The sequence below is a fragment of the Hevea brasiliensis genome, chromosome 7, assembly GCF_030052815.1.
Source record: "Hevea brasiliensis isolate MT/VB/25A 57/8 chromosome 7, ASM3005281v1, whole genome shotgun sequence".
Lineage (NCBI taxonomy): Eukaryota > Viridiplantae > Streptophyta > Magnoliopsida > Malpighiales > Euphorbiaceae > Hevea > Hevea brasiliensis.
The window spans coordinates 101,720,418-101,743,779 of record NC_079499.1 but is presented as its reverse complement, the minus strand read 5'-3'; the positions used below and the strand labels follow the sequence as shown (position 1 = coordinate 101,743,779).

General features: G+C 31.3%; 3 protein-coding genes across 3 annotated transcripts; 1 reads left to right on the top strand and 2 right to left on the bottom strand.

The window, feature by feature from the left end:
- Positions 1-5,846: 5,846 nt before the first annotated feature.
- On the top strand, positions 5,847-9,665 carry LOC110671020 (short-chain dehydrogenase RED1). The gene is made up of 3 exons (XM_021833371.2): positions 5,847-6,399; positions 8,424-8,583; positions 9,097-9,665. Exons 1-3 carry the CDS (start codon positions 5,916-5,918, stop codon positions 9,431-9,433), a joined length of 981 nt encoding a protein of 326 aa, XP_021689063.2. The 5' UTR covers positions 5,847-5,915; the 3' UTR covers positions 9,434-9,665.
- Positions 9,666-9,789: 124 nt separating this feature from the next.
- Positions 9,790-15,142, bottom strand: LOC110671019 (uncharacterized). The gene is given in 7 exon segments (XM_021833369.2): positions 9,790-11,077; positions 12,117-12,152; positions 12,303-12,445; positions 12,546-12,702; positions 12,969-13,124; positions 13,685-13,932; positions 14,474-15,142. Coding segments are annotated over 7 exon segments (1,602 nt in total). The 5' UTR covers positions 14,550-15,142; the 3' UTR covers positions 9,790-10,291.
- Positions 15,143-17,576: 2,434 nt separating this feature from the next.
- On the bottom strand, positions 17,577-19,697 carry LOC110671015 (60S ribosomal protein L30). The gene is made up of 5 exons (XM_021833362.2): positions 19,540-19,697; positions 19,330-19,435; positions 19,133-19,234; positions 17,898-17,966; positions 17,577-17,805 (listed from the first exon to the last, which is right to left on the bottom strand). The coding sequence occupies exons 1-5, from the start codon at positions 19,558-19,560 to the stop codon at positions 17,765-17,767; spliced, it is 339 nt and encodes a 112-aa protein (XP_021689054.2). The 5' UTR covers positions 19,561-19,697; the 3' UTR covers positions 17,577-17,764.
- Between the last annotated feature and the right edge of the window lie 3,665 nt (positions 19,698-23,362).

The window sequence follows — 23,362 nt, the reverse complement described above, 5'->3', positions numbered from 1 at the left end:
GTAAAATATTATTGAAAATTTCAAGTAGGTGTATGGTGAAATACATCAACTGATAATAAAATAGGGAAAACTTCGCTGGTTACTCCGTAGAAAAATAATTGATATTAAAATATAACGAGATCAAATTATTAAAGAAACAAAGTAAGATAAGATAGGGTACTCTGGCACCGAATGTAGTACACTTTGCTTGCTACACTGTAGTCGGGTGAGGGGTGTTACAGGTTAATTGGCTAACCGATAAAAGATTACATTTAAATTTGGATAAGTAAAAGACATTTGTCAATTTTAATTTTGGATGTAATATAACTGTGCCTATTTTATCTACGTATTGTGTGGAACCATTAGGTAAGTAAACATATGTGGCAGTGGTAAAAGTTTGATTTGAAACAAAAAGTGATGGGTCAGAAATCATATGAGTAGATGCACCTGTGTCTATAATCCAGTCCCCTGTGTGTTTACTGTTGGAACTAAGATAATAATGCTTAGAACCCATAACTGAAAATCCAGCTAAACCAGAAAAGTTTTGGCAACTTTCATCATTATTCATTTTGCCTTTCATGTATTTTTCTACCTCCAGATGTACTGCATTTGAGAACTCCTTTCCCCATTCCTCTGACTTCTTAATAGTAGCCTCAAATCCCATATCATCTAATGGAGTGTCATAAGTTGTCATATGTGCCTGTGGCTTATTGAATTTCTTCTGTTTGAACTCACTGAACCAATCTGGGTATCCATGGAGTTTGAAGCATGAGTCACGAACATGACCTATCTTATTACAATAAGTATAATGGCGATCTTCCTTCTTATCTCCATTCTTAATGCCCGAATTCTTACTGTTCCCAAATTCCTTTTTCTGAAAATTTCCTTTAGCCATCATCACCACATTCTCACTTGATTCAACAATGGTACTATGAACTTCTCTTTGCTTTTCAACAGACAATGCCATAGAATATGCTTTGCTAGCATTAGGTAATGGATCCATCAGTAGTATTTGGTTTCTCACATTATCATATTCAGCACCAAGTCCCATTAAAAATTGAATCCTCTTGTCATCTTGATCAAAATCAGCCACCTCCTTCGATGCACCATAGGTACAACCACAAGAACATACAGGAAAAGGCTTAAAAAATTGCAATTCGTCGCACATCTTTTTAAGTTTGGTAAAATAAACTACCAATGACATGTTTCCTTGAGTGAAAGAACTAATTCACGTTTGATATTGTATAGTAATGGGCCATTACTCCCACCAAATTGTTGTTCTAATTCTTTCCACAAATCTTTTGCAGTAGTAACATATATGAATGCTTCAACCAAATTTTTTAAAATAGAATTTAAGATCCAGGAAAACACCATACAATCCACACGCTACCATTTTTCATAGGAAGGAGATTTTTCATCAGGTTTTGTGATCTTACCATCAACAAATCCCAATTTATCTTTCGCACATAATACAATTACCATCGATCGTCTCCAAGACAAATAGTTTGATCCATTCAATGGCACACTTACCAGTAATTATTAGAAGTCTACAAACGAAATGCCTCCTCCATGGACTAATTCGTCGGAGTTGAACTGTTGCTATCTGATTCCATACTACAAGCAAGAACTTCCAGCGGAAACACAGAAAATGAAAACGAATTCGAATCTGATTGTAAACAACACTCAATCTCATTAAAGAAAAATTATGGCTGCCATAGCTACGCAACTTTGCTCTGATACCATATTAAATTTGGAGAGAGTGTCGGTTAAATTATAATTAATTCATTTTAATTCGGGCTTATATAAGTGATTAGATTGCTTTACACATCAAAATGACTAGCCAATTTAATATTGCAACTTAACCATTTATATATTGCCCTTTTACTTCATATATCTTTTTCGACGTAGGATTCCCAATAATTTGCCCATTTGCTAATGTCATGAAGGGTTAGAAGCCATTGTTTAATGGTCATTTGTGACATGATAATTGATAAGTAATCCCATTGACTTCCAACTGTGCCCCCACCATTAAATCATCCCTAGTAGTCCAGAGGTGACACATGGTGCCTTGGTGGTGGTCCCACAATGGGAAAATAAGAAAGCCACCCTTAAAGTAGCTTCCCACTTTTCATCCGCTACCTCTTTAAAAAAACATAAAGAATCACATTCTTACCCAAACAATAATTAAAGAATCACATTGTTTAATTTCTCTATATCTGTGTACCAAAACCGTCTTGAAAGTGTGCATGATAATGCCAAACTACTCATATCCAATGCACTTACCAACTGCTTGTGAACCTCTATAAATTCCCTCAGAGCCTCCCTTAGTTTCCAATATATACACAGTTTAATTACTTGATATTAGAGAGAGAAAGAGAGAGAGAGAGAGAGAGAGAGAGAGAGAAAGAGAGAGAGGGAGAGACCATATGTCTTCCATTGGAGCTGGTTATGCTGAAGTTTACTTGATGAGAAAGATGCAGAAGGAGAAGCTGAAGAAAGCTGAAGAAGAAAGAAGTAGTACAGGCATTGAAGAGATGAGGAAAGTTGGTTTTGGTGCTTCTTCAAGTGGAATATGGAGCAATAAAAAGGTTCATCCAGGTAATTATTTTCCAGCAGCCACTTCCTCTGCTGGAAAACAAGGAGAATAATGTCGGGAAAATGGAAGCTTTCTTCATTTAATTTGTACAATATAATGCTTATTGAGCCGCTACAGCGTGAAGTTTGTGTAAATAAATTATTGAAAATGTGGGGTGATTTGGGTTTTCATTTCTAAGTTTGTAGATTTGGTTTTCTCATTTCTTGGTGTAATTTTCAGTGGTTTTTGTGTGATAATTAGTATGTATCCAAAAACTAATAATAATTAAAGTAATTAAGGTGTTGATGAACTTTGCATGGGTGGGGTGCATGCGTTTTTCTCAATCAATTCCCTCCCTTCTCTTTTGTTGCCTGTTCTATATAATAGGATTTTCTTCGCATTAAATTAGTGTTTATTTATTTATTTTAAAGCAGATGGTAATCATGTGATGTTTACCCTTTCTATTCCAATCCACTGTCGTAGGGCCTTGCTTACAGTCGCAAATTATATTAGATTTTCTTTTTTTAAATATAATGATCATAGATATAAAATATAAAATATATAATTAATTTATTTATTAAATTTATAAATTTTCATAATCATATTTAAAAATTTTCATAATCATGATAAATCGCGTTTAATGTTCACTGTAATAATAATAAATTTGAGACATTTTATTAAATCAAATCCATTTATACTAAAACAAATCCATCTTTACTATTCCTTTTGAATACTATTTTTTTATTTTTAAAATTTTTTAAAATGATTTATTTTTTATAATATATTAAAACAATACACATATTCAATACTCAAAAATAGAATGAATTTTTTAATAAAAAATTGTTTTTTTTTAATTTAGTCTTTTACTATACAATTTTTTTTTATTTCTTATATTTTAGTTTTTAAGAATTACTTTTTCTTTTTTCATAATATATTAAAATGATATCCACATTAACTATTCGCAAATAATTTTTCTCCCTTTTATTTTTAAAAAATTATTTTTTAAATTATTTATTCTTTTTTCACAAAAATACCAATCCACTCAATGCTTTATTCTTTCCATGACTTCACCAAACACCGAAACTATCTTTCACTTTTTTTCAAATTTTTTTCATTTCAATTTATTTTGATTTTCAACATTTAAGTATTATTTATAAAATTATTTAATTTTTTGTTTTATATTTATATTTTTATTTAATTTATTCAAATATTTAGTTGTTATATTTATACTAATTATTGCTTTTTTATTAAAATAACTTTAAATATATATAATAATGAAGCAACGCGCGCGTGACTTCTCTTGTTTAATTCTAATCCTTAACTTCACAAATTTGTAGTTTCAAAAACCCACTCTCAATGACAACTCTAATATTCATTAAATTAAAGCTTATTCATATTCATATTTTTTATTTTATAATTAAAATAAAACTAGATTTTTTTATTTATTTAGAGAAGCTCTAATAAATTGAAATTAATTAATAAATTATATAATAAAAATAATTACTTTTTAATTTTTGTTATAAATGTAATAAATCCCATAAATAATAAATTCAAAACCTTCTCATTTTTTATATTTTAAAAAATTAAAAAAATAAACTAATTATTAAGCTACTTCTAATTGAATTATAATTAGAGTATGACATATATTTTATATAAAAGAGTATGTAATGTAAATGAATTATTTATGTTTTGAATAAGTAATATTCTCTTCTTTCTATATTAAAAATTTAATTAATTTTTTAATATAGGATTAAAAAAATAAGAATTAAGTATTGATATCAACTTTAATTAACTATTAATTAAAATTTAAATGATATTAATATTTCCATACTCATGTAAGGAGTTTTATTCATATTTTTATTCTTAATATATTTTCAAAAAATATAATGTTAATGCAACAATGCTTGATTTAAATAAATATTTTTCTTCCTTTACTATCAAATCCAACAAATACATTAATAAGCTTACTATTACAGTTGACTACAATTAATATATAAAATAATTAATTTTTAAATATTTTTATCCTCCTCTAAGCATAATTAAATTACTTAATTAATGCTTCAATATCATTTGATGTCTTCTTAATTTCAGAAAATTAAACTTCTCTATGGGACCCTCAACTTTTGGAAGCCTCAATTCTCAAGGAAAGTCACTAGTATTCAATAAACAACTACTGGTGTATTATTTATTATTTAACTTTAATAATATAATTTAATATATATTTTTATATTTAAAATTTTATAATTATATTATAAAAAAATTTTAATAATAAAATTTTTATTTAATTTTAATTTTATTTTAAGTGTTTCCTTTTTTTTTTACTTGTTTGTATATTAATAGTAAGATTCACTAATTTAAACACTTTTTATTTTGATTTTTCAAACAATAAATTATATATAAAAAAATCATAATCCTTAAATTTAGAGTGTAGAATTTTATTAAAATTTAATTTAATTAAAATTTTTTTATCCATTCTTATATTTAAAATGAAAGAATTTAATTATTTTTAATTTAAAAAATTTTTATTTTAAAAAATTAAAAATAAACTGAGAATTTAATTGAATTATTTTCTTACAAAGTATTTATTCTAAATAAAGCCAATGGAAAATATTTCTGGTAAATATACTAATTTTGTTTCATATGAAAACATATTTATGATAATTTTTTTTGTAATTTTTTATTTTTTATTATAACAATTTAAGTTCCCATATATTACTCATAAATTTATATGCCAAATTATTCTTCCTATTAATAATTTGTATTTATTTACTCAAATTTTGATTATTTACTATTTTAAGATTTAATTTATTTTTAATTAAATAAAAATTAAATTTATTATTTATATTTAAATTAAAATAAAACATATACATATATGAAAAAGAGAGAATGCGTATAAATATGCTTAATTTTAATTTTCTATATTTAAGTTTTTAATATGCTTAATTTAAAGAAGAAAAATTAAATAGTACAAAAATAATTTACAAAAAAAATTTAAGAGGCAAAGCTTATAAATGAATTTTGCCTTTTAATATTGGTTCCAATGCCTGCCTATCTTACCATAAAATGTAATGCTATGTTTGGGAGGCTCTTTAGGAAGGAAAGAAAATAGAGAGTAAAAAAATATTGATAGAAATTTTCCTACTTAATAATTTGTAAAATTTACATTTTACTCTTTTTATTTTTAAATAAAATAAAAATTTTAATAAATAAAAATATAATTTTATTAATTTTCTCTATTTTATCTCCAAATTTTATTATAATCCCAAACTTTACAAATTTCTTTCTTCCTTATTTTTCCATCCACCCAAACAAAGCATAAATGTAATTACTGGTTAATATAGACGGAGAAGCCACCGACGAAATGGGACCTTCCCCTATTGGAATCAACGAAGACACGTCTTTGATCTCCAATTCTCTGTTTGCAAATCCCTTAATAATCTTCCCTTTCCAATCCAATTTTTTCAACTACAAGAATCTCCTCAAGAAAGAATCCAAGAGTTCCATTCCAATGGGATCCTACGGCCAAGAAGTGGTTCTAATCACTGGGTGCAGCCAGGGAGGCATAGGCCACGCACTGGCGAAGGAGTTTGCAGCCAACAACTGCCTAGTTGTGGCCACAAGCAGGTCCTTAAACTCCATGAGAGACCTTGATCAAGACCATAGATTCTATCTCCAAGAACTTAATGTTTTGTCAGAGGAGAGTATCCAGCATGTAATGTCAAATGTTCTTGAGAAGTTTGGGAGAGTCGATATTTTGGTTAACAATTCTGGGATTCAATGCGTGGCCCCTCTTGCTGAAGTCCCTCTATCCGCTTTACAAAAAACATTCGACACTAATCTTTATGGTAAGTTGATGTGCTTATCAAATCCTCAAATTTATCTATTTTATAGAAAATCATGATGAGTTTACCTTTTTATTTATGATTTATACTTGCAGAGGCAATTGGGTTAGATTTATTTATGAATAGCTAGCCAATTGGGGAAATTATGCTTTGATTTAATGATATTGCTTCTTCCCTAGTGCAGAAAAATAGTCAATAGGTTAATATTTCATTTGGGAATGCTGCATTCATGATTGAATTAATGACTAGTGAGAAGTGAAATGAATGAATATTATGAATTTTGGGGAAACTCATTCTTCATATCAATTTTGGCATGCTAGTAAAAATTATAGAAAATTTTGCCCTTATAAAGAAGTGTTCTGAATTTCATCCGTGATCTATTGTGTAAAGCTGATCTCAGTTTGTTGTTTTATTTTTCCCATTCTAGGATACACTTCATCCTTTCTAGTGGCTTTGATGTTGCTTTGATTGCAGTCAGACAATAAGGAAGCTATAACTAGGTCATGCTTTTAATAAGGAAGCCTATAGTAATGAATATCGATCATTGATCTTTAGATGTTAGTAGTCTATTAGCATGGGATAAAGCCTTTTTTCTTTTATATGAAAATTATTGATCTGACATTTCCACTATGCTGTGCCCTATCTCCATGGCTATAAACAATATGCGCGAGAATTATTATAATTCTCTCCTCTTTGAAGCTAATTGCCTATTCCAGCAGTAACCATCCTCCAGAGCCATCATTAATTATTGGCCTAAGGCAATTTCTTAAGATACCATTATCAGTGGAAAAGTGATAGTTATAAAAAAGAGAAGGAACAGGAATGGAACGTTAATGATTGTAAAGGGCACTATGATAGTCTAAATAATGACCAATGCCTTCCACCTATTGCTTTGACTCACTTTACATCTTTCTCTGCTGTAGCATTCATGTTCTTAGCAGCAACTCTTTTTTCTATATCTAATGGCCTTGACACATTTGGGTCTTTGATATGAACAATTGCATTTTTTTCTCTATTGAATTGCAGTACATACTTAATGCCTACCATATGGGTGCTCCATCTTATTATGCATGTAAGTTATAAATATGTAGGCTTTAACTTTATGCCCAATTTTTTCCCATGTGTAGTTTTGAACTCGGTGTAAATACAGATCTACCTATCTTCTCAAAAGCCTTTAGAAGCCCCTCCATTCTCATGGGTCTGAGAGGCTGTCTTGTGCAATGATATATTATAAGGCCTTTACTCTCCCTTTGATTGTAGTCCTTGAAAATTGCTCAAATTAATCATATAACGCCATTTTCTCTGCTGATGTTTTTGAGAATTTGTGTATGTTTTGTAAGTTGTGAGGGCATTCATATATTAATGATATCTCTGCAAATGGGATTCTTGAGGCTTTTCTTAGCTCTTCTATAGGTGTGGCCTTAATTCAGATTTGATTGAATATGCAATCCTCATATTATTTAATCTTGCAATACTTTTAGCTATAGTAAGACATAACAGCATTATCAATGATTTGGTTCTCCACCCACATTCTGGCGTTTTAATGAGGAAGTTTGTCACTGCCTCTCCTAGTAAATTCCTTTTCCTTTTTGGATCATAGAATTTCCCTTCTGGGAAGCACAGATCTCAACTTCTTCTGGTTTACTCTTAAAAAATGGTGCGTTAAGCATCATCTCTTGTCATGTTTCATCTTGCTAGAATTAGCTAGAAACCCTGTTACTCTTTGATACAGTCCGCACATCATGCTGCCTCTTATAATAAGAACCCCAGTAATGTTATAAGATCATTTCATGGATAGATATGTGCCTCAGGTCCTTGTTTTCTATCTCTATATGGTTTCTTTGTTCAGGGTAATAAAATGTTCTTTAATTCTTAACAATTTTTATGTTCTATGGAAAGATTGTCTAGACAGTCATTCTTGCAAGTAATGCACGTGATTATGCAAGCAATTAATTTATTGTCTGATGGACATGCTATGCCATTATTTTTTGTTGCTTTTGTAATGTTGTAGTTATATGTCCATTTAGGTCCCATAAGACTTATTCAAGCTGCTGTTCCTCACATGGCATCTAGGAAAAAGGGAAAAATAGTAAATGTTGGAAGTGTTTCTGCCATGGCTCCTATCCCTTGGGCTGGTGTTTACACTGCAACCAAAGCCGCTCTTCATTCACTGTCGGACACCTTGAGGTATGTAGAAGACTGTTTCATACCTTCATAAAATTCTAGTAGTACCATGGTGTTGCAAATGGTAGCAACCAGACCCAAATTTAGATGCACTAGGTTTTTTTTTTATTTTTTGGTGTGTGTGCATGTGTGAGTGTGTGTGTGAGAGAGTATGCTTGTAAAAAAATGCAGATCTTGAACTTCACAAGTTACTAACTCTCATAGATTCAGTAGCATATTTTCTTTTTTGTTGATACTTAAGATGTTAGCGAGTAAATATATAAGTAAACCTCATTGCTTCATCAGAATGCATTGGACTTCATGATAGTTTTCATAAATGACTAATATTTTAGACATTAGTGTGGAACTAAGTTTGTCTCAAAACATATTAGAACACGTGTCCCTACAAGATTGGATATTTATTTTCATCAGGTCCATGAAGAAGGAAAGGCATGTTTACAGCATTTTCTGAGATATGATGTTAATTCTCATCTAACAGATGTTAGTAGTAACAGCTTTTCTATATTAATAATGCAGGTTGGAACTCAAGCCTTTAGGGATTGATGTTATCAATGTTGTTCCAGGAGCTATTAAATCAAACATAGGAAATTCAGCTATAGCCAGCTACAACCAGATGCCAGAGTGGAAGTTATACAAACCATTTGAAGCAGCAATCAAGGAGAGAGCATATTTTTCGCAAGGAATCAAGTCCACCCCTACAGACGAGTTTGCAAAGAAAACCGTATCTGCCATACTGAAGAAAAATCCACCTGCATGGTTCTCATCAGGTCACTACTCCACCATTATGTCGATCATGTACCATCTCCCGCTTTGCGTTAGAGATTTTATCATCAGGAGAGCATTTAAGTGTTGAGCGCTACAGGTTTAGTTGGTCGTCGTTTGCCCATGTGAATGCAACGAGTCCTGCCTTTTTTTTTTTTTTCTGTGTTTTTTCCGAAGTTCAAAGCTCCAGAGCTCAGTTAGCTAACAGAGATAGATGTTTGTGTTGCATCTTGATACTCGATAGTAAGCTCTAGACCACTGGGTTATTAGCCGGATGGTACATAATGGTCGACGAAGTTAATCAATGTGTTTCTATTTGTCTTTGATAAGCTCAAATTTAAAATTTCATAATTCTGAGGATGATTTAAGGATCACTAAAAACCGTTTAAAAATAATTAAAAAAATTGGCAAATTTGAAAAAAAAAAAACAAAAACAAAAACAGTCCATAAAAACTGAAATTACAAATTAACCTCTATTAAAAACTTAGAAATATGAACAATTTAATTTACAAAATTAACCCAAACAACCATAAATGCATTTCCAAAAGGGTGCCACCCATTGAGTAATCCAAACCAGAGTAAATGAATTCTCAAAAGCTTCAAACTTTTCCTCAAACCCGAGCTACTGAAAATTTACCTGAAAATGAACATCTCCAAAAACAACCCAACTGAAATGATCTGATCCAACCTCGCTAAAATAAATAAATAAACCTTCGTCCTTTCAACTTGATGGTCAAGCCAAATGCCACCTCCAATGTCCCCTTTCCCAGTTGCTACTTGCTGTTTTGATAAAATTTCCTTTTAAATTATTTTCAGATTTCTATATATTGTAACCTCAGCCAGACTGATTATAATAAACAAAATTTCAAAATACTCCAGAAACTGATTCAGCCCTAAAAACATGGTAATAATGATTATACTATCTACCCGCCTAAAAGTAATTTTTTCGCTAAGAATGGGGAGGGTGACCATAATACACCATCACAGGTGGCTGAAGAGAGCGAAAACTAGGAGGACCTGGTGCTTGTTGGTTTAAAGGCATTGGTTGCTGCCGAGTTATTGGGGCCTGCTGCTGTGCCATAGGCATTTGTTGCTGCTGAGTTATCTGTGATGGCTGTTGAGCCAAAGAAACCATTGGACTCACCATGTAGGGTGGGGGTGGGGGTGGCCCCGGGGGCAAGGGAGAAATGCTTCCATAGCCATACGGGGTCATAATACCCCCTGATGGCTGCAAATATTGTTGGGATGGGTTTGGAAGCATGTGAAATTGAGCTTGAGAGCTATGGGCCTGGTTCTGCATGGTTGGTGGGGACAACAAAACTGGCTGATACGAATGGTTAGATGGAGCAGAAAGTGACCCTGCAGGCATAAAAACACTGGGATCTGAAATAGCCAAGGACTTCTCAGGCTTTGACAATGAATCAATAACTGAATTCGTGGGCACGGCCGCTAATGAATTTGACGGTGTTGAGACCTTTGTTAATCCAGCATTCTTTGCTTCTTCTGCTGCAAATGTAGAAAGAACAGAGTGCATAATCATTTGAGAGGAACTGGAAGCTGCAAGCTTATCTGCTACTTCAGCAGCAATGGCTGCAGCTGTCCTCTTAGTTGTTTGTCCTGCTTTTGCATTTGTATCAATGAGCTGGGTTGTGGAAGTACATGCACTGGGTACATAATCTTCATCATTAAGCCGCTTTCGCATGTTGTTGGCTTCCTCAGCTTGTGCCTGGGCAACCTGAAATCAACAAATGTAAAGCATTCAGAAGTTTTGCCAATTCTGGGGGTATCCATAACAATGAAGACCCCCAACAGAGGAAATAAAAAGCACTAACAAACCAATGGTAATTTCAAACACTACTTTAATACCCAAGATCAAAACTAATTTGTGCAGATAGAACATCCATGAACTAGAAAACTTGAAAGCAGTCCTTCCCTTCAGGTTACATGATATCAAAGCAAAAAATCCTCATCAAAATGTTGAATGTGCATTAATTAAATTGGCAGCTGACAATGGCCGTCAGGAAAAATGGATTATCCAATTTTAAAAAATTGGCTTAAAAGCATTCTTACCATGTAAACTTGAAAACAATAATATAAGAATGCAAGGACATACATTGCTTTTGGAAAAGTACAAAAATTTTAAGGATTTTCTGACCCAAAATATGCATAAAGCCCACTAGCAAAAATCTTTTAAGCATTTGATATATTTGCAAATTATCAATGTAATATTTAAAAATTTATTAGTGTGAAAAAGATAATCCAATATCAACCATTTAGTTTCTCATTAGGCAAAAAGATTTGAAAGTAGTTTGAAATGATGGGTGGGAATTACAATGCAAAATGTAATTCCCAACTCCTAAGGTATGAAATTTGACCAACTAATGTCTTACGATCAATGATTGATAAAAGTCCGCCGAAAACTCAACAAGTTCATAATATAGCTTTTATTAGTCTTGCACTTTAACATTCGTACCAAGTTATATCACTTCTAAAGCAATTACTTCTGACCAAACATCAATTTCAACATATTAGTGGCCAACCTGGTTCATTCAGATTATTGACATTCCAGAGAATATTCCAAATGTTGTAAATCAGTTAGAATTTGCATGCACAAGCATTTTGTTAGACATGAGTGAAGCAGGATTATGATATCATGTAGCACACATGGACATGCACTGAACATGTCCACTGTTTATCAAAACCCAGAAACAAACAAGTGACAACTGACAACAAAGCATATCTTTGTTGAGGTATGAACTGAGCAAGACAAATACCTGCATCTGAGTTCGAATATTCTCCAGTTCGGACTCCTTCAAAACAAAAAAGAAAATTTCAGCATAAAATTAAACAAATCCAATATGCCATGCACAAATAGATAATATATCCATTTTGGATAAGTGTAGACATTTAAATGACAACAGTGGTCATAATATGCCTAAATACCTCATTCTACTTCATACCTGTTCGTGTAGAGCTTCTTTTAACTGAGACACAAGTGCTACTCTACTTGCTTCAACTGATTTTAGTTTCTCAATACATTGCTTCAAAAGATTTTCTTCCTCCTCTAGGTCTTTGGCTAAAATTTTTCTTTTTGGATCTTTTCCTGAAGAAACAAAAAATTATACTTCATGTAATGATAAAATGGCTTGAATAACATTTCAAAGTTACACCTTGTCATTAACTTCATTTCAGTTTTGGCTTACCATTACTACAGGCAATATCAACATCTTTCTCCATCTTCCTCACACGGTTGACTGCAGACTTACAATTACTCATCTCTGCTTCTTCAGTGAGATGTTCACTGACCACCAAGTGAAATGCTGATACAATTTTTTCCGCAGCACCTCCAATGGTCAATTTCTGGTTTCCAGAGCAATGATACAAAAGTGAGGCACATTTTTAGTAAAAGAAGCAGATGGGAAGGATAAGCATGCTCTCGTCATTTGATGGAGGTAATATAACAAGTGTAAATGTGCAGAGAAAGAGATTTGCATGTGTGAAATATATATATATATATATATATATATATATATATATATATATATATGAATCAGAAAAAACACAAAATTCTTAAACTATTAACACAATGAAAAACAAAATCTATGTAACAAAATCTATGTTCTCACCGTTCTAATGGATCGAGAATCCCGTTTCACAATTTTTACAGAGCGAGAACGTTTTTTGCTGAACTCCAATGGTGGAGGTACATCTTCACTGAGCATTACATCTTTGAGGCTTCAAGCACGGGATCCAAATACTCTCCTTTCTTCCCATATGTTCACCTAATAAAAATAAGGAGATTAGTTTGATAAACTTTCCTATATGTTGACCGAACAAAAATAAGAAGACTAGTTAGATAAATTGAAACATCTCATTCCACATTTTTTTAAAGATATTACAGCATTTAGGGGGACAAAAAAAGCCTCATATTGGCATCTCACACTCTTTTTTATTATAAACTAATTACAAATAAAATTTTTCTGTTTTGGTGTTATTTTTATGGTGTAAGAGGAAGCTAAGTTTGTTGGCTACAAAAAGAAAGAAAATGTTTAAGAATTCAACTGAACCACCATTGAAAAATTCCAGACTAGTCATCCAGTTACAAGTTCATAAATGATGTATCACATAACAATAGACTAAGAATGATGTTATTATCAAAATAGATTAAGGCCAAAATTAAAATTAGCCTGAATAGCTTAGAATAAATATGATGCTCTAAATCCACAATTACAATGCCATGCAACCCAATAATTGTAAATAATATATATATGGCAAAAAAAAAGAACGTACGCATCCTAATATTTGAATCATCTGGCCCTAACTAAATGATGAATCAACTTACCAATCGAGAGACCACACTCTTGCCCCGATCATCACCTTTCTCAACAACTTCTTTAAGTGCTGTAGGAAGAACCTTCCAAAACTCTGAGACAAATTCATTTCCTTTACGCTTACTGTTCTGTAGGATATCATTTGCAAGATACAATAAAGGAACTTTTAGAGTCATCTGTGAACTGTGGAATTGTTTATCCCATGTTGCAACAACTTGCTCTGCTTTGCTTTGATGAAATATGCACCAATGTGACAAAGCTACATAACTGAGTCAAGATAACATTTTTAATTGGACAAAGACTCAATGTGACAGCTTATAACCTTTCAGCAAGAAAATGTAAAGGTTAAAAGCACGCTATTCAAAATTATTGCTCTGGATGAATTTAAATGCAGAAAATACCAAATAAGAATGCGTCAAGGCTGGACCTTGAATATAAATCTCAGAATTAATTTCAAATTGAATCTGAAACTTCAAAAAACCACTGAAATTTGGATTATATTCAGAAGTAGCACAACTTTGGGGCTTAGAGAATAGCAATACCAGGAATTACATTGCCAATGGCTAAACTAGCAACTACAAATAGAAGATGCTACCATTTACAAGTAAACTATTATAAACACATTGAGTAAAATTAAAATGTAACTTTATATAGAAAAAGAAAGTAGAAAGAACATAAAACATTCAAATCAGTTAACTTTCTTTGCAATAAAAAGAAAGGAAGACAATATCATCAATAAGTTACACAATTCACTCATTGTAAAAAAGCAAGCCAAGCAAAGTAAAGAAGCAAAAGGATACTTTCAATACATTGTTGGGTGCTGTTCAGCTTAGAAAGCTTGTCTGCAAGTATCTGTTCACTGAAAACACTATTCATCCCAACTTAACAATGCCCCAGTAAACCGACCGCCAACCACTAGCAACAATATCAATAGCAAAACCCTATAGCAAATAACCTTCCGTTCTTGGCATTTAGAAACCAAACAAGGCTTTTGCAAACCCAACTGGGAATGACAAGCTGAAATAACAAGAACCAGAGACTATCAAAATTGTTATCTTAACCCTAAGAATTCTCAAAGATAATTGCCAAAATCAATACCACACTCAAACTACAGGGCTGACGCCCAATTGGAGAGAATGTTGATAAAGGGGATTGAGAATTACATAGGGAAACAATGTCTGACGCGCAATGTAAACCCTAAGAAGAGGAAAGAAACGACGACGTCTGGCAAAATCACGAGAACAACCGCTTACAGATAAGAGGCTGAAAGATATATCAAATTGAGAGGTAGAAGGTGAAAGATGGAAATTGTTTATGCGGGAGAAAGAGAAGAGAAATGTTGCTGAACCCTAGAAATGTTTTCGGGGGAAATTTGCAGGGAACAAGGTTGGACTTGGAGCCATCTGGCGCAATTCATGAACAAAGTCGACATTTTCCTTGTCTAAACGGCGCTGTATGAGTAGGACAGGATGGACTTGGATTAATTAAATTTAAATGCCATATTTTAAGAGTTGATTTCGATTAATGATTTATAATTTTGTCTAACTTGTTTAATTTTACAAATCTACCCCAATTAAATAAATTAATTGTAATTTTACACCTTTTTTTAAAATCAAAATAATAAGTAATAAATTATTTTTTTAGGAAAATTATTTATTTTTAATATAACAGAAAATTAGTTATTATGAGATACTTTTATAAAAAAAAATAAGATAATCTTTCTAAAAAAATCTATGATATACCAAAACATTTTTAACAAAAAATAATATAATATTGAACATTTATTCAATAAATATTAAATACATCATATCACACCTTTGTATGTGTCAAAAATATATTAAATACTTTATAGGTTTTTATAATAATAAATTTTTTACATGTATATTAAAATGTACAAAATAATTATATTTATTAATTTTATAAAAAAATAGATCAAATATTTTTAAATTTAATATTATTTATGAATACCTTATAATAAATTATTGTCTTTAAATTTGTTTTTGGTAATGTAGAAAAGTTCTTTGTTATGTATTTGATTAGGTATTATATATGAAAATTGTATTATTAATGTGAATGAATATTTATATTATATTTATATCAGCAAGCAAAATAAAGCAAAGTTATTATAAAATCTAATCGATCTGGTGGGTTGACCTGATGAAATATTAATCTAGATAGAAAATCAAGTCGAATTTTTTGTTGAATCGGACAAAGAATTTAGTAGAGAAAAATTGAATGACTTGAAAGTTGAAACGGTGATTCATTAACCCAGCAAATTAAAATTTTTTGAATTAAAAATTTTAAAAATATCAAATAATATTTAAAAGTTTAAATTTTTATTCAATTAATAAAGTGTTATTTAGCTATTATTTTTTTATTTATAATAATACAAGAAGTTTTATAAGATGATATATTTATTTTTTATTTTTAATATATAATTAATATTTATAAATATTAACGAGTTAATTACTCATTTATAAAATAGTTTCATTTTACATATTAATTATAAATGTAGAGAATAAAAAATTTAAATTTAAATATTTTTAACTTTTTTCATATAAAATATAAACTGCAATAAAAATAATATATATATGTAAAGCCTCAAAATCAGATTTAAACTTCAATCTCAAACATGCTATAAACCTCCTATGGTTAAATTAGCTCGCACAATCCTCACTGGCCAAAGCTATCTCTCCATGCCTGTAAGGCCTTATCAATAAGAGAAAAGTAGTCGAAAGAAATTGAAATATATAAAATTATATATATTTATTATTCTATTATGATAATGAATAACTGTTTTATTTTAATTTTTATAATAAAATTACTAATAGACTTATTTATTAATAAGTAGATTATCTATTAATAAATAGATATATTATTACATACAAAAAATTACAACCGTTAAGAGATGTGTCATAACAAATGTATTTATTATAAATTGTTGTATATTATATATAAATAGTAACAATTATTTAGAGATGTGCTATAATAAATAAACATGTTTATGACACGTAAACAATCATATGGAGGTACCAATTTCAAACAAATAATCATGTTTGTCAAAAATAGATAGATGTGTTTACTTAAAATGATATCATAACTTTTCATTATCTATAAATGTAAAAAAGTTGTTTAAATCATATACACTTTCTTTTATTATTTCTTTTTCTTCTCTTCTTGTCCCTCTAAAACTAGTTCATAAAGATCTTCAAAAATTATTGTCTATAAATTTCTAACTTTTTTGGTGTCCCAGAGATATATTACCATAATCTTACAATAATATAGCGAGAGCAATTAATATTTTAAAAATACTAATTTATCACATCTCAAAACCCACTCTATACCTACTGTCTTTAACAGTGTGCACTGTTAACCTGTGAAGAGTATTTACTAGGGCTAACATAGCCCTCCCACAATCCTACAATTTGAAACAGGATTAAACCGAGTGAGAATCGCCAACATTTAACACTTTCAACTACAATATAACTCGTATAGGAGTAGAGGCATATCTTTATTCATAAATAAATAATTTGCTAGGAACAACACTAAATTTAAAGTCTGCCTTCTCCATAAACTATGCAAAATTTGATAAACAAACGCATAAACTTTTATGGGAAAAAACAACACATTGAAGGGTATTGGACATGTTCTAGAAAGAAAAGAGAATGCCTGGAGTTTTGTTGCATATTATAACCTTACAACACTCTAATAGAGATAATTAATACCTTAAAGATAGTAATTTATAACGCCTTAGCATTTACTAGGGCTAACACAGCTCTCACACAATCCCACAATTTGAAACAGGATTTATTGATTGAGAATCGCCAACATTTACCAATCTTTTTTCAACTACGGTATAATTCGTATGGGAGTACAGGCATATCTTCATCCATAAATAAATAATTTGCCAGGAATAAAACTGTAAATTTAAAGCCTGCGTTCTCCATAAACTACGCAAAATTTGATAAACAAGCACATAAACTTTTATGGGAAAAAACAATACACATTTAAGGTATTGGACACGTTCTAAAAGGAAAAGAGGATGCTGAAAGAGAGTACTGCTGCAAGATAAAACTAGATATGCAATCTGATTAGTGATCACCAGGGAGGCTCTTCATGATATCAGAATCACCTGCACAGCAGAGATATTCATATAAATGTCATTGGCATCAATCTCACTCTCCAACACAAGGATCAAAACACAATTTAAAATATGGTTTTTACCTGGGTCAATAATACTCAAGCAAGAAACACGGAAATACTTGCCACAAGCAGTTCCCAAGTCAATATTGTCTGGAATAACACAATGATAAAGAGATAAGTTTCATGATAACTTAAAAAAAAAGCTATTAAAAATGGGAAACTCATGATCAGCTGACAATTTTTGAAGGTTCAAAAACCAGTTGGAAAAAAAAAATTCAAGCTCTACGCAACAAATATGCAGAATCTAGACGACAGCATGAACAAATGAGCTACAATAAAGCAATGGCTATGAAACAGAATCCATAATAAACAATCTCCTGCCAGTGACTAGATAAAGATGTTCCTAAACATATATTTTAGAGGTTCTGAAGAGATATAAGGCGGTAGGGCCAACACTACAATGCTTTGCATAAGGGAAAAAAGTCCTCAATGCAGCTTTGATTGCTAACAAAATGGTTTATACTAAAATTTGAGAGGGGAGATGTACAATCTCCTGAACTGGGGGTTGGTCATTTTTATTAGGGAGAAGATGGGCTATAGGAATCAAGAATCATCAAAAGAAAGGGATGATGCAACACATTTCACCATTAATAATTTTCATATGGGAGTACTTCAATAGGAGACAAGAATATCCCTCATCTCTCTGTATCGTTCAGTGGGGTAAATGACTGAAGGAGGTATTTAGCAGGATGTTAAGAGTTACAATAGAAGATACTTCATTGGGTTTCTTTTAGCAAGAAGAGATTTTGCATTTCTGTTTTGATATTAATAACAACAAACTCCAATTGCAGTGCATTAGTTTATGTCTTGAAGTGGTTTCTAAGCTTAAGAGTTAATTTGAGAAACAATGCGATGATCCCTCTGCTGAAGTGTTGATAGGAACCATTTGAAGAAAATATTGGGTCGTGAGATGTAATGCCTTGCTATTTAGTATTTTTTGACAATCCTCTAGTGAATCAACTTCAACACAAGGCACATCTATAAGTCTTGAAATATATTTTATCTGTTTTGACATACGGAGATTATCAGAGCATAGAAGTAAATAGAGAGCTTCAGACAGGCTGTTGTGAATCCTGTCTTAACAATTAATTATATTCCAACAATAGTCAGATTATTACCATAGACGCAAACAACTATTACAACTAAAACCATAGTTGTTATCAGTTGAAAAGTGTTGATAATATAAACAAAATGGCATTCAATCAAAACAGAACTTATCATATATATAAGGATGCAATGTTCATATTAACACTTACTTCCATTGTAATGGTGGACGCCAACCTTTGCAAGCATGGCATAATACTCAATCTCGGATTTTCTAAGCGGTGGGCAATTGTTTGAAATTATAATGAGTTTTCCTGCCCAGAAAAAATCCCAAAATTAAAACTTCCAAAAATAAAATCGAACTGAAATAGCAACCAAAAAAATTCTTTACAAAATTAATAAAAAGGACCTTTAGAACTTCTGAGAGAGCGAAGCACGGTTTTGTAGCCGAGAGTGAACCTTCCACTCTTCATCACCAGAGCAAGCCTGTTGTTGACGCTCTCATGGGTCTTCTTCTATAATATCGCAAAAAGAATAAAAACCACAAATCTAATTAGAAAATGAGAGAGAGAAAGGGGTGAGATTTAGGATAGCGGAAAATGAAGAGGAAGGGACGCACAGTTTTCTTGCCAACAGCCATTTTCGCAGTGAAAGAAAGCTGAAATCTTTGAGTTGTTAGGGATTTTCTTCAGTGAGAGTCCTGCCGCCGAAACCCCACAATTCTAGGTTGCTGTTGCCAAGCGGCTTAGGGTTTTGAGTTCCATCTTCAGCAAATAAATAGCATGCTTACGCACGTGAGATCACGTGCATTGTAACCAGAGAATTTTCTATATAAATTAAATAATATAAATAGGTCTAATGATTAAATCATATTTTCTATTTACTTCAAAAATTTTAATTTTGATATATATTTTTTAATTTTAACTATCAAAAATTAAAATACAAAAAATTGTTTGGAATTTCTGTCAGTTGACCTATAAAATATTAAAATGCACATTATATAAAGTTCTATGAGAATTCTCTTCTGAATTAAGATATTTTACATTTATTAGATTTTATTTAAATTTTAGAAGTATATTGTTAAAATAATGGCAGTCCAATTTTAGTTTAATAAATTCTATTTGATAAATAATAATAATAATAATAATAATAATAATAATAATAATAATAATAATAATTTAAGAATAAAATTGAGGCTACCCTCAATGATGGAGTTTAACCGAGAAATCTAGTTAAAATAATTCCAACCGATAGTTAACTTTCGCATGAATTATTAATTTCTAAATTAATTAAATTACTTCTAGATTTATACATTTAATTAAAATTATATTTTATTATATTGTCTTTTCTATGAAAAAATGAAAAAAAAATTATATACATAAAGAAGAGCAAAATTCAATGATAAATGGTTCTTTTTACCGTGATAAGTAAAAAAAAATTTTAAAAATCCAAACGGTATATTGCTTGATTATTTAATTCTTAAAAGGTCCTAATGGGCCACAGCCTAGTAAAAGATATTATCTAAAATATCAATATTTATTTCTGTCTCGCATTCTACTTCTTGATTCAACCCTTGTAAAATAAAAACTGATCACCTATCAAACAAACCTAGAAAATAGCAAAACTTATATATATATTTTGATGCATTAAGATATTTTTAAGAGATTGGCAATTGATATTCTCTTTCATAGTATTATCACGTGGCATTCTCTTTCAAATATTAACACATGATATTCCTTATTATATGTGCTATTATATATAAGTTATAATTATTTAATAATTACTTTTTTAATACTACAATTGTCACGACTCAAATTTTGAGTCGAACCGGCACTAGGACTTGAGTTAGTATAAGAGTTTCAAAACCTGTAGTAAGTCTAACTGTTCTAGCCCAACCGTAAAGGCCATACTCTAAATCTAATTTCAAGAAATTAATCTGACAGAGTCTGCCCATAACTTGGACTATTCAATGGGGAATTTGTAGCTCACCCGACCTGTAACCACAGAATAAATTAAATTGGGGAACTCAGATTACCCTCACAATCTTCAATAAATCATATAATCAAATGGGAGCTCAGCTCCATCATCCTCAAAACAATCCATCTCATACATTCAATATGTCCATAAAAATTAAGTTACTAGTTTCTAAAGAAAATAGATCATTACAGTTCTACAAGTCAAAAATAACTCTAGCACATGCGAAATTCTAAATTTTAAATCAAAAAAATGAAATACAAGGAACGACTGCTGAAAAACCTGCGAGAAATGAAGCAAGTTTTTTTGAAAATAAGACCCTCCTGTAGCCTAAAAAAATAGGATGAACAAGAGTGAGCATTTGACTCATAGAGTAAAATATTGATTTTAAATACAATTTCTATAACTATTTAAGACTAATGCATCCCTAAGGATGAAATGCAGCATATATCAACACATTCAACTAAGTTCAAATAATATTCGCACAAAAAATAATTTAGAGCACTCACACACTTATGTGTCACGTCAATCAAATATATTAATATATATGAAAACTGATGCCCTACACAACTCTCTTAATTCCAACCTCTGCCAGCGAGATTAATTCGAGCTGAACATTCTCTTAATAATCCAAATGAGGGGGCCAGCAATATCAACCCAAAGACATACTCACCTCGACTTATCATAAAAAGGACTGGACCCCAAGCGAGACTAGCTCAAACCGATCTGCCCCTCCTACACATATCTAGTACCACACCCCACGTACGCCGATATGCACACAACTCAAAATTACCCTATGACGACACCCACATCAATTTCGTCAAATAATAATACAACACAAAACGTGTCTAATATTAGCTAAATGCATATAGCTATATAAATGAATGCATGGGCATACTTTAAATATATAATACTATTAAAATTATAAATAAAATCAATATCTACTTACAGTACGTCGGGAATCACTATGGCAGTTGAGTGGAGGAGAATGACGGACCCTGATCACCTAAACAATTATATTATGAATTTATTAGTGCTAACTCAAATTAAGAATTTAAAGAGGCAAAGACACCCTAATTTATGCCGAAAATCTAGCAGAATTTTCTTTATACTTATGACCTATCTAACTTGCAAAGTAGCTCAAACAACACTTTTAATATCACAAACCTTTTAACAACACCACATGGCCCCTCGTGGGCCCTCCAAACTAGACCAAACTCAAGCATTTGGATAATTCAACTATAATCCTTAAAACTACTATAATCCTTAAAACTAACATTCAGTAAAAATCATCTAAACTAGCTCTAAAAATTTTAAAATTATACCCCGTGGTCCTTAACAATATTACAAGGCTATTGCAAAAGGAATCACAATTTTCTGACTACCAATGAATATTTTATGAATTTTATTATAAACCCGGTATTAGGCAAAAATGTACAACTTGAGGTTCAAATTTACCTATGCCAAATCTGACACTTGGAATGCGTCTGAAACGTCTAAAAATACTAGGATCGATTGTAATATTGACTATATTTCAGATCGCCTGCAGCGGGTAGTAAAATGCAGTCCGTATTTGGTGAGCTATCTTCAATCTGATCATACTTAAATGAAGTTCAAATTTTGTTAATAATTATCATATAATTATATTTTAATTTTCGGGTGTCAAAAAGTCGAAAATCTCACCAAGCGATTTGAACTGTCCGATGATCACTTTTTTCAAACGGTGTCCAATTAAAGCGGGGTCAGTCTCATCTCGAAGGTCTAGATGCGCTGAGTCCATTAATGGCCTCGAATTGTCGATCCAATAATAGGATCGTCCTAGATCTAATTGAAAACCTCGAAAAACCCAAAATTTCTCTCTTCCATATCTCACTCATTCAACAACCAAATGTTGCAAAATTATTATTAAAAGAAAGCTCTCAAAATAAGCTTTCCAACGCCACCTGAATCGTCTTGATCAGACGTTGGATAAAGCCAGAATTTCACTGAAAAGTTTCTGCCTCTGCGCACTCGTTGAAGGAGGAAATTCCTCCATTCACATCGCTGTCGGCGCTTCTCAAGCTAGCTGGTGGCTCGCCGACATTGCCCAAGGTGGGTGGACTCCTCGTCGGCCGTCCATGGCGGCTGGTGGCTCACTGGCCACAAGAAAAAGAGAGGGAGAGGGAGAGGGAGAGGGAGAGGGAGAGTGATAGGAAGAGGAGGAAAAGAGAGAAAGAGAGAGAGAGAGAGAGAGAGAGAGAGAGAGAGAGAGAGAGAATGCTGCTGTTTTTTTTTTTTTTAATCTGAGAATGAATCTAGACAAGCATTTATCTAGATTCTGGAAAAAATTTTCAAATAATTTCTTGATATTTTATATGTTTTTCAAGTAAGTCCCAAAATACTATATATGAAAAATTAAACAATAAAGAAAATGTAATAAATAATATTGATAAAAATAATAATGATAATTAAATTAATAATAATTAAAT